The sequence below is a fragment of the Dermacentor andersoni genome, chromosome 11 (assembly GCF_023375885.2).
Source record: "Dermacentor andersoni chromosome 11, qqDerAnde1_hic_scaffold, whole genome shotgun sequence".
Classification (NCBI taxonomy): Eukaryota; Metazoa; Arthropoda; class Arachnida; order Ixodida; family Ixodidae; genus Dermacentor; species Dermacentor andersoni.
In genome coordinates, this window is record NC_092824.1 from 13884828 (window position 1) to 13898532 (window position 13705).

The window sequence follows — 13705 nt, forward strand, 5'->3', positions numbered from 1 at the left end:
TCCTTTTTCTGAAACGTCGTTGGTTTTCATTGAGCAGGTTGGATATTCAGCATAGGTTATGATGTATTCTAGCATGGTGTGTTCGATGATATTGCAACATGTGCTCCTTAGCGAAACTGACCTTTGATTTCGTGGATTTGTTGCGCCCCCTGATTTAACGATCGGGACAATTTCGCTACACTTTCTAATTGTTCGGTACCTAGGACAATTCTATGGATTCTTTAGCGATAAGTTGGTATCTCGAAACCCATTTCGGTATCTCCTAAGAGCAGTATCTAAAATAAGTTCTCGGATCTGGCAGTATATTAAATTGCATGAATGTCTACTTTTCATGCGGGCCAAAATTTTCTTTAAGTGCCAACACCTGGGTTGGGTAGAAGCGTCGTTCGGAGTAGCACACGGGACAGTCTTAGCAGCAATTCCTTCTTGTTATACATAAATCACATGACAGATAACGGAAAACTAAAGTGTGCATGCTTGCACATGATTACATTATATATAAAGAAATTAATAGCCATTATGATCAGTAACACTAAATAACCGCCTTGAGCACATGGCAAATTAATGTGAGGCATGATAAATCATTAATTTAGAAAAGAATATTGTTATGCGAGTAAGCAGAAAAAAAGCCTACAAGAATTTACTTCCGCACGCGACGGAAAGCAAAGAATGAAACAGAGTTGGTAATAGATTCTTGGGCACTGTTTTATAGCCTGATATGAAATGGAAAAAACATGTTTTCACATGTCTTCTAAGGAGTTACACGAGCTCTGTTCGCTTAAACAAAGGCGCAAACCTTACTCATTCGTATTGTACTATAGCTTCGCAGTGTCTGTTGGTTCTCCAATATCCAACACGCCATAAAAAGCCTAGAAGTTTCAAAGAAAATCAATAAAGTTACTTTGTAATAACTACAATCGTAATGTTTCTCCCACAGAATATTCAGCCAAACTTCATTTCTTCCCGACAATTTACAAGCGTACTTGTACGTTTGCACTTTATGTTTCTAGTTCATCTCATTATTAGATTTTAGTTCATCTCATTATTAGGCGATTAAACATCCTTCAGTTAACTGCGAAGCACTACAACTAAACACATATGAGTTTAACGCAGAAACATTTAGGTGCTCTTACTTTTCACAAACAATGAGTTATTGGGATTCATTGGAGCGGAATATTGTGCGTTGTTCACCTGACCACTGCCTTTCTACGCTGAGAAGTATGTCTTTCAGCATGTCTTGTGATGCATCATAACATTAAATATAAGTGCGTGGGCCGCGACCAAAGTTTCGAAACATTTGTTTTTTAAGCGACGAGTTCTTTGTTGCCTAGAATAAAAAAAAAAAGCATATGCTAGGTCAAGCGCGTGGTACCCTGGTGCATGTCGTGTCAAAAAACTGCGCTTTATTATGCTATTCATTACATTGTGCTAGCGACAATAGGACAGACAATTTCAACAGAAAGATCAGAGCTTGGCGAGACTTCTCTTACGACGTGTGTTGGCTGCGGCTGCACGCGCATAACGCAAAATACATTCTGCACTGCAGACTCTAAAAGCCCGGTGGGAAATACTTAAGAAGCTTTGCATAAATAAGCTTGATGAATGATAATTGTTATTGAATAATACTTGGCTAACGGAAGTCGCGATGAAGGCACTCCGCCCACTGTAGCAACCCTAGGGTCAACCTGGCCAACATGAACCTGAAAAGACATGTGAACGGGTGCCATGCTTCTTTTCATTATTTTTTTCCCTCAAGAAAATGCCATCCGGCCGGACTTATGACGACGTGTGGATAGATGAACACATCAAGATGAGGAAGATCGCCGGCGGGTGACTGGTATGCTGGCGACGTCTGGCAGCGGCAGTACGAGTGACCCCGCGATGGGACCCGGCAGTTGGCAGGCTCTGTAGAAGGAGCGGTCACCCGAGTCTGCCGTGGACGCTGCCAGCACTTCCAGAGGAGCCCGCTCTAAGGAGGTAGAGAGGCCGCCTAGAACGTACAGGGTGTCCTCTGCAAATGTAGGGAGCCCTGTCAGGGAATCTTGGCCCTTTTGTCTCGGTTTACTATAACAGAAAAAGCCTGGTATGTGGCTAGCGTTAAATTAATGCATGTCGAAGTCATACAGAGCAGCTCGACATTTTCATTACCATTTAGTGGAGCTGATTCAACGAAACTCTACTTAACTGAATTCAACTGAGTATTGTGCCAGTGAAAAATTTTTTCGGGATTATAATTTCTATGTGCCTAATGAATCCATTGTTACAATGGTGCTTACCTTCCGCTATGACTTGTTAAAAAAGTATGTTGCAATGTTTTGATGTTTCTTAAATGTTTTGCTTTTGGTTGAAGCATACAAGATAATGCCCTTATAAACAAGGGTGGAGCGATCCACAACCATAGAGCACATCCATGAAACCTGATCACTGGTAAACTAGGTACGATAAGCTGAACTCCATATAAAGAGAACTCACCGTTGGCGCAGACGGCAGCGCTCATGCCATGCCTAGGTTCGGGGAGCGGGCACAGGGACTTCCAGCGGCCGTCGGCCGAAGACGGGTCCCAGAAGAGCACGTCCGAGCGGCTCCTGAAGGCGCGGGCGTCCACCGCGGCGTCTTGCTGCTCAATCGCGGCCCCGTGCGCCGCGCCGCCCGGCACTGCGGCGCCACCGGCCGACGCTGCTTGGCAGAGCGAGAGGCCGCCCACGTGCACCAGCACACCCGAACCAGTGGACACCAACGCGCCGAGGCAGACGGGCCATGGGAGCCGAGGGCCGCGAACCCACCTGAGGGAGGCACGAAAAACACAACGACGGCCATTTATGTTCTTAGCCCTTGTGCTACAGTGTCTGCCACCGCTCATGCGATAGCGGTGCTCCTGCAATACCTAACTTGCTATATTTCAAACCAAATACTATACATGTTGTGGAATTATGAGTGGGCTACTTGGTTGGCCTTTACTGTTGTGAAGGCAGCCCACTTGTGGACACATGTGCGAACACCAAAAGGAAACAAGCACAGGCGACGGGAGGAGATAAAGATAAAACGCGTTTCTCGCTTTTCAATGTCTGTGTGTCTGTCCACAAGTGCGCTGCCTTCGCAACAATGCCCTTAATTGATTGCGCGGGAGAGTGCAGAAACTCGGTGCGGCAGGCGCATGCGCTGTGGCGGCGCCACATGGCCCACACCAACCTTCGTGCCTGCACGTCATAACAGTCGACGTCTGCGAGCAACCACAGGCGGCCGTCGTCCGTGCGTGACACGCCACCGGCCACGCAGACCATCTTGCCCGACGCAGACACGGCAGCGCCCATCCGCCCGGGCCTCAACGGCTCGGCCGTCACTCGCCACCGGTCAGAACCGGGCTCCCAGAACTCCATGCTGTGCAGCAGCCTAGCAGTGCAGGAAGCGTTCCATTGAGTCTTTCAGTTCGTTCAATCTGTTATCAGTGTAAAATGTTTGATCTGCTTATTGAAAACTATCCTGAGACTTGCAGTACCCAGAAGGCTACCCATATCACTGATTAAAACAGTACAAAAGCACAAATAGGAAGCACAAACGCAGAGATTACAGCGCATGCTTAAGTGGATATGGTACAATAACCCCCCCCCCCCAAAAAAAAAAAAAAAAAACAAATCGAAGTTGCAATTTTGGCACAGAAAAATTGACTGCACTATGAGGACCAAACCTGTAGAAGCGCGACCTCGAACGCCCGCTCAAAGCAGTTCAAATGTAGCGCCGAAGTGTGCCGTGCGCCCTGGCATTTAAAAATAGCGGGCGAAGGCCGGTTTGTTTATCGTTGTCGTTCGCGGTTTTCATCGTTATGGCATGGGTTCTTCTTTTTTGTATGTGTGTGCGTGGTACTAAAAGATCATATATTAATTAAAGGAAAATGACACATCCACGCAATCGTAGCAATTGCCACAAAGGAATCCCATACGGGTTCCTCGAAAGAAAAGCGTCGCAGTTGATGAAAAATTCATCCTCATCCGGGGCTCGAACCCGGGACCACCGCCTTTCTGGGGCAGCCACTCTACCATCTGAGCTAACCAGGCGGTTAGCAGATGGCAGGGCGAAGTCGAATTTGTTGACAATTGGAAGCAAGATTTTGACGGAATAACCCTTTGCAGAAACGAACTATTACGTCAAACTCTTGCTTTTGATACGTGGTCATGGTCGCCTCTGTTTCGAGTTTCAAACGTATTACTTGCCCAGAAGATGGCACGATCGTCCCGCAAATGGAGCAGAAAGAGAACTTTCAAAGGTAATGGGTCCTCTAAGCAAATGTATTCATGGACGAATACAGAACACGAATGAGTCGCTCAACCAACTCATCCGGTGCCACTGCCCTAAGAAAACTTTGTCAGTGCTTACGCATTGAAGACAGAAACTAACGATGCTGCAGCCTACTACAATGACGGTAATTCTGCACGAGAAGCTGTTCTGGAGGCCCTTGGTCCGTTTCATGTCTCTCTTGTAATATTGCAATCGACAGGATGGACAAAGGGCGTGTTGACAAGGCACAATTCTATGACTCTGCCGAGAGCAAGCAAGGACGACAGATAAAAAGGAACAATAAGAAGGGCTTTGGAGACACCTGCAAGAAAGGCAGCAGTGAAATGTATTCTCCTGGCACATTCTGAGCATCCACAAGCAGCATTCGTACATAAAACTTCATTTTTCTGAAATTGCATTTTCTAATGAATTTTTCAAATCCAATGTACCTTTTCTTAAAAAGTATTCATCCCATTCCAGTGATACTTTGTACACATATACTACAACCACTTATAAATATTCTGAACTAAAAAATCTCTGATGATATGAATGATAACACTAGAAAATTTACACTGCAAGAAACCCCCCTTGTGGCTTTGTGCAAACAGAGATATTTCTTTTGGGGTGTGAACTCCAAAGTGGGTAAATACCTCTTTAGTTCAGGTATAACCATTGGGTATTTAGAATAACACTGTGTAATATCAGAGAAAAGGTTGCAGAGAAAAGGTACATAAAAAAACTAAACACAACTGGAATTTTGGGAGTGGGCCACAGGAAAGGCACACCATCTAGACACAACGTGTTTCGCGTTGTACCCAAGAGCATCTTTTGAAAGCGCGTGAAATTTTATGCAAATATCTGTAGCCGTTTTTAACATATTACGTTAAAACTAACATGAACCATTTACCCTACCATACCTCCTTAACGCTTTTACAAATGTTTTTCTTCCGCATAGTGCGGAAATGCAGGCGCGAAAACACAGACACGAGAACAACGCGAAGGAAGGCACCTAACTTAACTGCACATGCTCGAGGGTAGGCAGCGCCGACCCGACAACATGAACACGCGGGGGCAGTGTTGAGCGCGATCATTTCTTTTTTTACGCATAATAACCAGGTCAGATCGCTTACGCAGATGCTACCACTAGTAAAATTATTCTATGCCTCAGGCATCAGGCGCGCTTTTTTGTTCTCATGCCTGAGCAGAAGTGCGTACACCAGAATATTATACTCTCACACCCTCCTTTGCAGCAAACGCACTTAATCTCGAACCCTGTCGCTATCTTTGGGCGCGGGCCACGTCGGGGCTGCGGGTTTTATTACGGAATTGCTGATGACAATAACCATTACGAGAAAACACTAGCGTGAAGAATGCGACCATAACAGGCTGAGTGCTATCATCGCCAGTTTACGCAAGTGGAAACGCCAAATTTCGGAGTACACTTGCAGTCACGACATTGCAACGAATGGCTGGACGGTGTTCCACAGCGAAAAAAGATCGCTTATGCTCAATTAATCTACGAATCAGGCAAACAGGACCTTCATAAACTACGCCCATAATGCATTCTGCAAACCTGTGGGTATACTTTACATAATGCCTCTGAAAATTTTTTTTGTCGTTCAACTGCTATTTCTTATACTACACGGTGACGCACACCTCTTCTAACCTATTTTCCAGCCGCAAAAACAACATTGACTTCACATCTACTTACTACATCCTTAAGTCGCTGCAGCAGAGGGGGAACGTAAGGTATACCTACGATGAGACTTCTTGACAGGTTGGTTAGGTCTTCTAAACTTGTTTTTAGGTGCCCTGAGCCCCCACTTGCTATGCGATCACTGCAACGTCTTGTCAGCACATCTTACGTTTTTAAAGTATTTAGATCAGTTGACATTAAAATTTTGTTTCTTAGAACACGAGTGCCTGTTGCGTTTCTAGTATGCTATAGATTTGATTTTAGCCAATGTGCAAAAGCACTGTCATTAACCTTCGAGCTGCCTGTTGCAGTCTTTCCAGCTTTTAGACATCGCAGTCTTTAGACCTTTACCTAAAACTTTAACCTCGCCATATTGTCGCATTCACCAATGCATATACGTTTTTGAATGGAATGGCTGATAGCGCCGAGTGCAATGCCTGCGGTGTCGAGGAAACTATAGAACGCCTACTGTGCTACCGCCCACGTTTTGAAAATGAACGACATGACCTCTGCACAGCTCGCAATCAGATAGAAAACCGTTCACCTTGAACAAGATCTTGTGGCACCATGCCTCGCATATCGCAGCTACGGAAGGCCACAAAAGCGCTGCTGCGATATGTGAAAGCTACCGGATTGAGTCAGCGTCTGTGATTCGGACTGAGTGACAAATCGATATTCCGAGTGGACTTTCTCGTCTTCTTTTAATCTTTCCGTCCCCTTTTTCCTTACCCCAGTGTAGGGTAGCCAACCGGGTTCAGTCCTGGTTAACCTCCCTGCCAATAATTTATCATTTGCTCTCTCTCTCTCTCTCTCTCTCTCTCTCTTGGTTTTGTGTATACCCCGCACGCTACAACTCGTCCCACTCGAAGTTTGCGAAACGTGGTTCTCTTTGCATGGAGATCTAGCATAGCATCTAGCATTTGCCTGTCCTCTAAAATACCCAAGAGAGTCTAGGGACTGCCGGGGAATCCGGATTCGAAATGTTGTCTTTGCCTAGGTACTACGGAGGACGACGCGTTTTGCTCCCCACTCCCCCATTTGACGGCCGCCTAAAGGTCCGTCCAAATGGGATCATAGCAACCGATTCACAGTCGGTAATGCGAAGCGCAATTAATTCAATGCGTTAGCATTTGTGGGGGTTCCACTCTGCGTGCGGCTAGGGCTGAAGGCGAGCTCCGGATCTAGGCTCACACAGTCGCTCCGTGGTACTCCCCAACCCGTAGCGCGGTAACCGCGGCTACGTCGGGTTCGAACGAGTAGGGCAACCAGCGGCGTCAAGTGTAACAACGTTTATTGCTACCAGCAATAAAGAACACCGGCAGAGGGGCGTCCTCTTTGTAATAAGTAATAATAGGCTGGCCTCGTTGCCCGTATAGTCAGGCAAACGAGGTCACTCACGGGTTGCGGCAGGTACTTCAGTCCCGCAGGTTAGCTCCCCACACGCTAGAAGTGGCAAAATGAAAAAAAAAAAGAAAGATCATGAGCTATTCTACTCTGTGAAGGTGGTTGACCAACAAAGCTGTTAGCACACGACACGGACGTGACACATAATTTTGAACAAAAGTGCGAACTCATTTATTGTCCTGATGGGTGGTCTTCGTGAAGAAAGGTACGCACACTCATTTATTGTCTTCATCAGTACTCATTATTTCACTCGCAACTGCAATTACATTCTCTGATAATGTCAAATCCATGCACATACGCCTCTGGGTGGTTGGTTGGGCCGGATCGTTGTGGCAACGCAAGCGGTATGTCTGCAACACGGAACGCGTAAACCCTTCCCTTTTCCGTACCGACACGTCCACATTGAAATCACCGAAAACGACAAAAGGGGTAGTGTCATCGCAGCTAATTCACACAAAGTGAGTAGCCATGAACCTTATGGGAGTATGAATCGTTGCATTTTTTGTTTGCTTACGAGAGTATGAGGCGTTGCTCACGGAGGTATGAGCCATTGATGATGACAGTTTACGACATGCTGTTCCGTATGTTGTATACGTGATTAGAAAAAAAGTTTAAGCATTGTTCGCTTCACTTTGCTGAGGGTGCTATGAGCCATTGTATAATTTACTTGCTTATGGGAGTATCATTGCTTACGGGGGTATGAGCCATTATTGATGATAGTTTTTGTTCACGGAGAACAAAAATACACGGAACCCTAGCCATATACAGCTTCGCTGTAAAGGAAGTTTACATGTGGGAGGTGTGTGGATGCTATCCCGTGACATAAGCATTTACATACAGCAACTGACGGCGGTCTATATACAGGGTGTTTCAGCGAACACTTTCAAAAATTTTTAAAAGTTGCCTATGGCAGATATCTCAATTCTACTTTATGAGCCGCTCTACTCGAGGTCGCGCACACTACTCGCACAACTAATTCTACTAATTAACAATAATAACAATAATTCACTAATTAACTTTCTGTGTGCTTCACTTGTGGGCTTAACTTGTGTGCTTCAGTTCATGAAACGATGTTTTGGTAACAATTTAACTGGAACGCTAATGCATTTCTCCGCAAAGTTGGGGAGTCGATATCTCGAAACTGGTGTAAGCTTGAAAATGAGTTCCAAGTCGATCAGCCTTGCAAACTCCACGTCTATAACTTGTAAATTGCAATATGGGCCATAATGTAATCAGTTAAAAAGAGCATTCGTGAATTCTTGTTAATTAGTTGCTTTTTCATCTCAATTTTTTCTACAAGTATTGTCCGCCGCTTCGAGTAGACCAGCTCATGAACTGGAATTGTGAGATCTGCCACAGGCAACTTTTAAAGATTTTTGAAAGGGTTCGCTGAAACACCCTGTATACTCAAGAGCACAGTGAGTTGCAATTCGCTCTTCGAAAAGGCAGGATGTGTGTCGAGTGAGCACCTGAACAACACTTAGCAATGTGGTGAACGTGATTTCATTCATGAATCTAGGATCTCAGAAACGTGCGAGTAAACGGGATCTCAAAAACGTGCGACGTAATGCTACCGCATTTCTCTCGCATTTACACTAAATCGGCACCAGATATTGGAACGCAGCTTTTCGGCACCCGTTCCTGCGTTGCGCGGCGCCGTCGTCCCTCGCCGTAGCCAAGGTTATCATCCGCGCTGCTCGACCTGCGTGCGCTCCTGCTGCCATCTCTCGCGCGCGGTGCGAGTCTCGCGCTTGCCTTGTCCACCAAAGCCGGATGACGTGTTCTCGCCTATACCCTCGCCCCCTTCCTCCGTGCAGCACCGTTGCGGCGACTCTCGCCGCTACCGTCCACTACGCCCTCGCCGTCCTTTCTCCCGCTGTCGCGGCACTGCCGCGGTGCCGGCGGCGGGCGCTCCTTGCTGCGTCGCGCGTGATCCACGGCTTTCTGCTCCGTCTCCGCGTCGCGTGACTGTACGGCTCTCAGCCGTGTCTCTCGCTTCCCCGTTTGCGGGGCGCGTTCCTCAGTGGTATTTATCGCCTCTGGCAGTGCTTGCACATGGCTGTTTTTATCCCGCCTCCACTGTTGCACTTTACCTCCCCTTACCTGGCGCAGTGCCGTTGCGGTGACTCGAAAGACACTTATAGCGTTTCGTCCCTTTACTTCTCCTTCCTACTCCAAACTTGTGCGTCCACACTAAAGCATGTCTGCGGGTAAATGATTGTGTGACCTCTACTCAATACCCCTGCTATCTGCCGGCTTCCTCATCCCACTTCAGAAGAAACATTAAATATAAGTTGCTAATCCACCCCCCGTCTCTCTCTGCGGTGGTGACCCACTATAAGATGAAGCGATAGCGCATCGCCGCAGCAACGGCTCGATAGCGGCAGATCGCGGTGTGTGCTGCCCAATCCGAAACGCAGAACCGCCTCCGTTCGGCACTGCCTGTGCGCTTGCCTGTTGTTGAAATAAGGCAGCAGCTGCGCTCAAAGATCGCATTAGCGAGAAGCGTAATCGTCGGTCGATTTATTTTTGCCTATCCATTCTTGCGAAACGCTCATAAAAACGAGAGATACAGGACAAGCACTGGTCTAACAATACGTTGTTAGAACAGCGTTTTTCCTGAATTCTTGCTCGCGCTACGTTTCTTACATGCGCTGCCCCGAGATCGGATAGGTTCCCACTCGCCCGCTTTTCAAGCCTTCTTTATTTATAGTTTTGTTAAATTAAACTTAGAAACAACTTACAACCGCACTCATAGTCCATGTAAACGATAAATCGCAAGTCACAAGATTCACCAGCTCAGAGTGGATGCCCGTGTAGCTCCGGTGAAACTACTGTGACGATCTTGAGAACTCGAGATGGCAGGGTTTCGGATTGTGCTTTAAAATGACAGAAGTGCTCCTGATGGCTTTGGCTACTGGCGCACATACCATAGACCATTTATGTACAGTAGTCTGGGCTGCACGCACCAGGGGCCACCACAGCAAGGCACGCCGTATAGACCTTCTTCTGAATGTGGAGCAAGCAAACATTTGCCGCAGTCAGCCGCTCCAGTAACGTTTGGCCGCGAAGCCAGGGATCGTTTAGAACTATTTATTTAGAACGTGGAAGAGCAGATGGAAGACGTGCTCTATCTTGAGTTAACTGCAAGAACTGCGACAGACCTGAAGGTGTGGAATGAGACTGTGTGCGAGCTTCATCCGCCTTAGCTGCACAAGGAGTGCCCTTGTTTACGACCGTTCGTCATGCGCTGCCTTCGGCAAGGTGAACGCAGCAGGCCTATGCACCAGCGCTGGATAGTCAACTGCCGGCAATAACAGGCAACCGGTTACTGGCAATGCCTTCCAGTCTAACATCACCTGCAGCAACAACAAACGGTTATCTCGACCACAGGCACGACATATCGATAAATGGTGAATTTCGATGAACGTGCTAGTCAGCGCTGTGTCCTCGTGACGCCTTCGAATCGCTACTGATACACTCGAGTAGCATCACTTTTAACAGCAGCGAAGTCAAGCGAGGAATATTAGGTGGAAACAGCGAGTTTTTCTTTCCGCGCCAGGAATCAAACAGCACGCGAGTGATCACACTGCCACTTGCAGCATCTTTATCCTCGCGTACGGGAATACATTAAAAGCACTGTAAGTAAACAAGAAATATTCCCAATTTATCTGATCAGCGCTGGCAACAAGAATTACGTGGTTGGAACCGAGCACCATGATCAGATGAGGTCGCAAGCAGGCAATTTCTGCCCGTCCACACACGCCTATTCTTTAATGACGTTGTTAACACAACAGACGCATGGCCACAACAGCCTTACACGTCTACCACCTAGAAGACTAGAGTATAAAGGGTAATATACTGCACCAGGTTGCTACATTCGTCACCTGAAATGAACGGTAGGCCTACACTATGTCTGCAGCTTTGGCCAAATTGTACGTCTACCTCATAACTACTCCCCGTGGTCTGTGAAATAGTGGCTGTCTCAACCATGCCTGAGGCCGCTACCGTCATTGTACAAAGACGAGGATCAGGAGACGCTCATTGGCGGGTGTTGTGACTTGATCAAATGTGGCGGCGCTCATGGGTATGGTGTTCTAAATGGTCTATGGAAGCGCATTTCTGTGGAGTCGTCTCGTCATTCCGATTCAGCGACTCAAACACTCATTACTAATTGTTAAAAACACCATATCAGCGAATCGGCTGCTTGTAATTGAGGTGTGTTGCGGGAAGAAAAAAAAAAGAAGAGTTGAAAATTGGCCGTACGTGATAAACTGATGAAAGAAAAAAGATGCATTTCGAGCGTCATTATTTTCTGTCCGTACTGTTTTCTCGCACTGCCAAGTCATTTACACAGTGTTACTGGTGCTCTCACGCGAATATTTGTGCTATGATCCTCTGTGCCCACCTATGTTCAAAGCGACAAGAAAACAAAAATGCACTAAATTCAATCATATGTGCACGCATTTTTGTATAGTGAACGTTTCAAACAATGCGGTAGGCGCTTGTAATGGTGGGCTTGCGCATTTATTTGCATTGAATGCGATTTGTGAATATGAACTACAACATATATGAAGTACACATTTATTTCTCGCTTGAGCGCGCAGAAATATGGGCTCTAACTGTGATGATAACGCTGATTCAATTTAGTCCAATTCAATTTCTTTATTTGACATAAAATTCATAATGCTAGGCGCAAAGAGAAAAGGCCAGAAATTATGCGGCTCGACAGGTGTCTGCAAAACCAGACACGGCTTGTAAATTTTAGTAGCCATTGAAATATACTAAGAAATAAAAAAAACGGGAAGAAAGACAACTAAATTGCGTGCATAAAAATTGTTTCAGAGGTACTCCGTTTTACAAGGTAATGCTTCAGCTTATCAGGTTTTACATCTTTTGCCACCTAGGATATTTTCTCTATCTCTAGTTTACACTATTTCTCTTCGCGAAAACTTCTACATCTCTATTGCAAAAGAGCAGAGGGTGTTCAAGTAAAAGACTGATTTTATTTTTCAGGATTATGAAACATGTTTAGACCCATGGAATTAACATCACTTCTCAGCGTAATACTGACTCGAAACCGTCGCACTTATCTCTGCGTTTCAGCAGCGCATGGATGCCAGCAGCATAAAAATATTCCGAAGCTATGAACGAGCAGGTTTCTCGACGTCGTCGTCACTGCTGAAGTGTTGGCTTCCCAGGAACACAATAATGGTCAAAGCAAATGATAATCACTTCGAGCGAAGTCAGAACTGCTTGGTGGACGCGGCAGTACCTCCCAACCGAGATCCTGAAAATCATGCACACTGTCGGACGGACAGTGTGCATGATTTTGTGCAAGTCTTGAGCAGTTTCACATTCTACCAAGTTGCATGCGAGCTCCATCGCAAACAGCTCACTGCAAAATTGATCCACTTGGTGGTGTTAACTAGGCTGCACTTTTTCACATTGAAAGAAGACAATGTTCATCAAAGGGAACGCCAGAAACATTTGAAGGAGAGCTAAGTAGAGCCTACTGCTGAGCTCTGTCTGATGTGTGCATGTGGATTACTGTGCTATGTAATAATGTGTTTCCTCTCGTCTTGTGGACTTGTACCACAAAAGCAGTGATGGAAAATATTTAGCGCATGTTGAGGTTAACCAAAGTGCCCAAATATCTACCTATTTTTTTTTCTTTTACGGAACTAAACCTTTTTAAAAGGCAAGTTGCTGGCGCATGTGGACGCCGATAGTGAGCTGAACGACGCGGTGATGTTAGCCCCGGTTTATTGCGCACAGACTCAGCGCTGTTTTGTCTGTTTGCGCGTATGATGTTCTCAGGGCCCACTGCTACATTTGCGGCAGATGACCGAATGAAAAAAATTCAGTCTGGGTGTTTCGGATCGTTTGTGTTCATGGTCCATGTCCACTTTCGCTATCACCATGCAAGACTTTTAGTAAATACCAACTCGTCCAGAGTCACCTTCAAATGTGAGCTTCCTCCTTTTTTAACTCGCATGGCTAAACATCTGCTGCCCGTTCCGGTGTTGCGAATAACGCATCTTTATCTGCTCTCCGAAGATGTGTCACCCTTCTTAATTATGTATCTGTGAGCTGCAAACACTTCTTAATGTTGGCAACGTGCCATTATATTAAAAATTGTGGGAATTTGGGAATTCGACGCGCAAATGCGCGGGCTCATTCACCTCTTCTGCAATCCCTACGCCTCACCCCCTTCGAAATCCGAACCGTTTGTAAGCGGTGGTGCTCCATTCGCGATGCTTCGTGGTGAGGGCGGGGGCGCTGACGTCCGTGAAGGCCCCACAAAATTCAAAAGCGACACAAGGTGAACGC

The 13705-nt window shown here is 46.3% G+C and overlaps 1 protein-coding gene across 1 annotated transcript in view; it reads right to left on the reverse strand.

The window, feature by feature from the left end:
• Nucleotides 1-733: 733 nt before the first annotated feature.
• Nucleotides 734-13705, reverse strand: part of LOC126517675 (beta-scruin-like) — an 80622-nt gene continuing 67650 nt past the window's right edge. The window contains exons 7-9 of the mRNA XM_050167469.3: nucleotides 3190-3390; nucleotides 2473-2783; nucleotides 734-2011 (exon numbers count right to left, since the gene is read on the reverse strand). Coding sequence (XP_050023426.3) covers nucleotides 1806-2011; nucleotides 2473-2783; nucleotides 3190-3390 — 718 coding nt within the window. The 3' untranslated portion in view covers nucleotides 734-1805. The remainder of the gene's footprint in view (nucleotides 2012-2472; nucleotides 2784-3189; nucleotides 3391-13705) is intronic.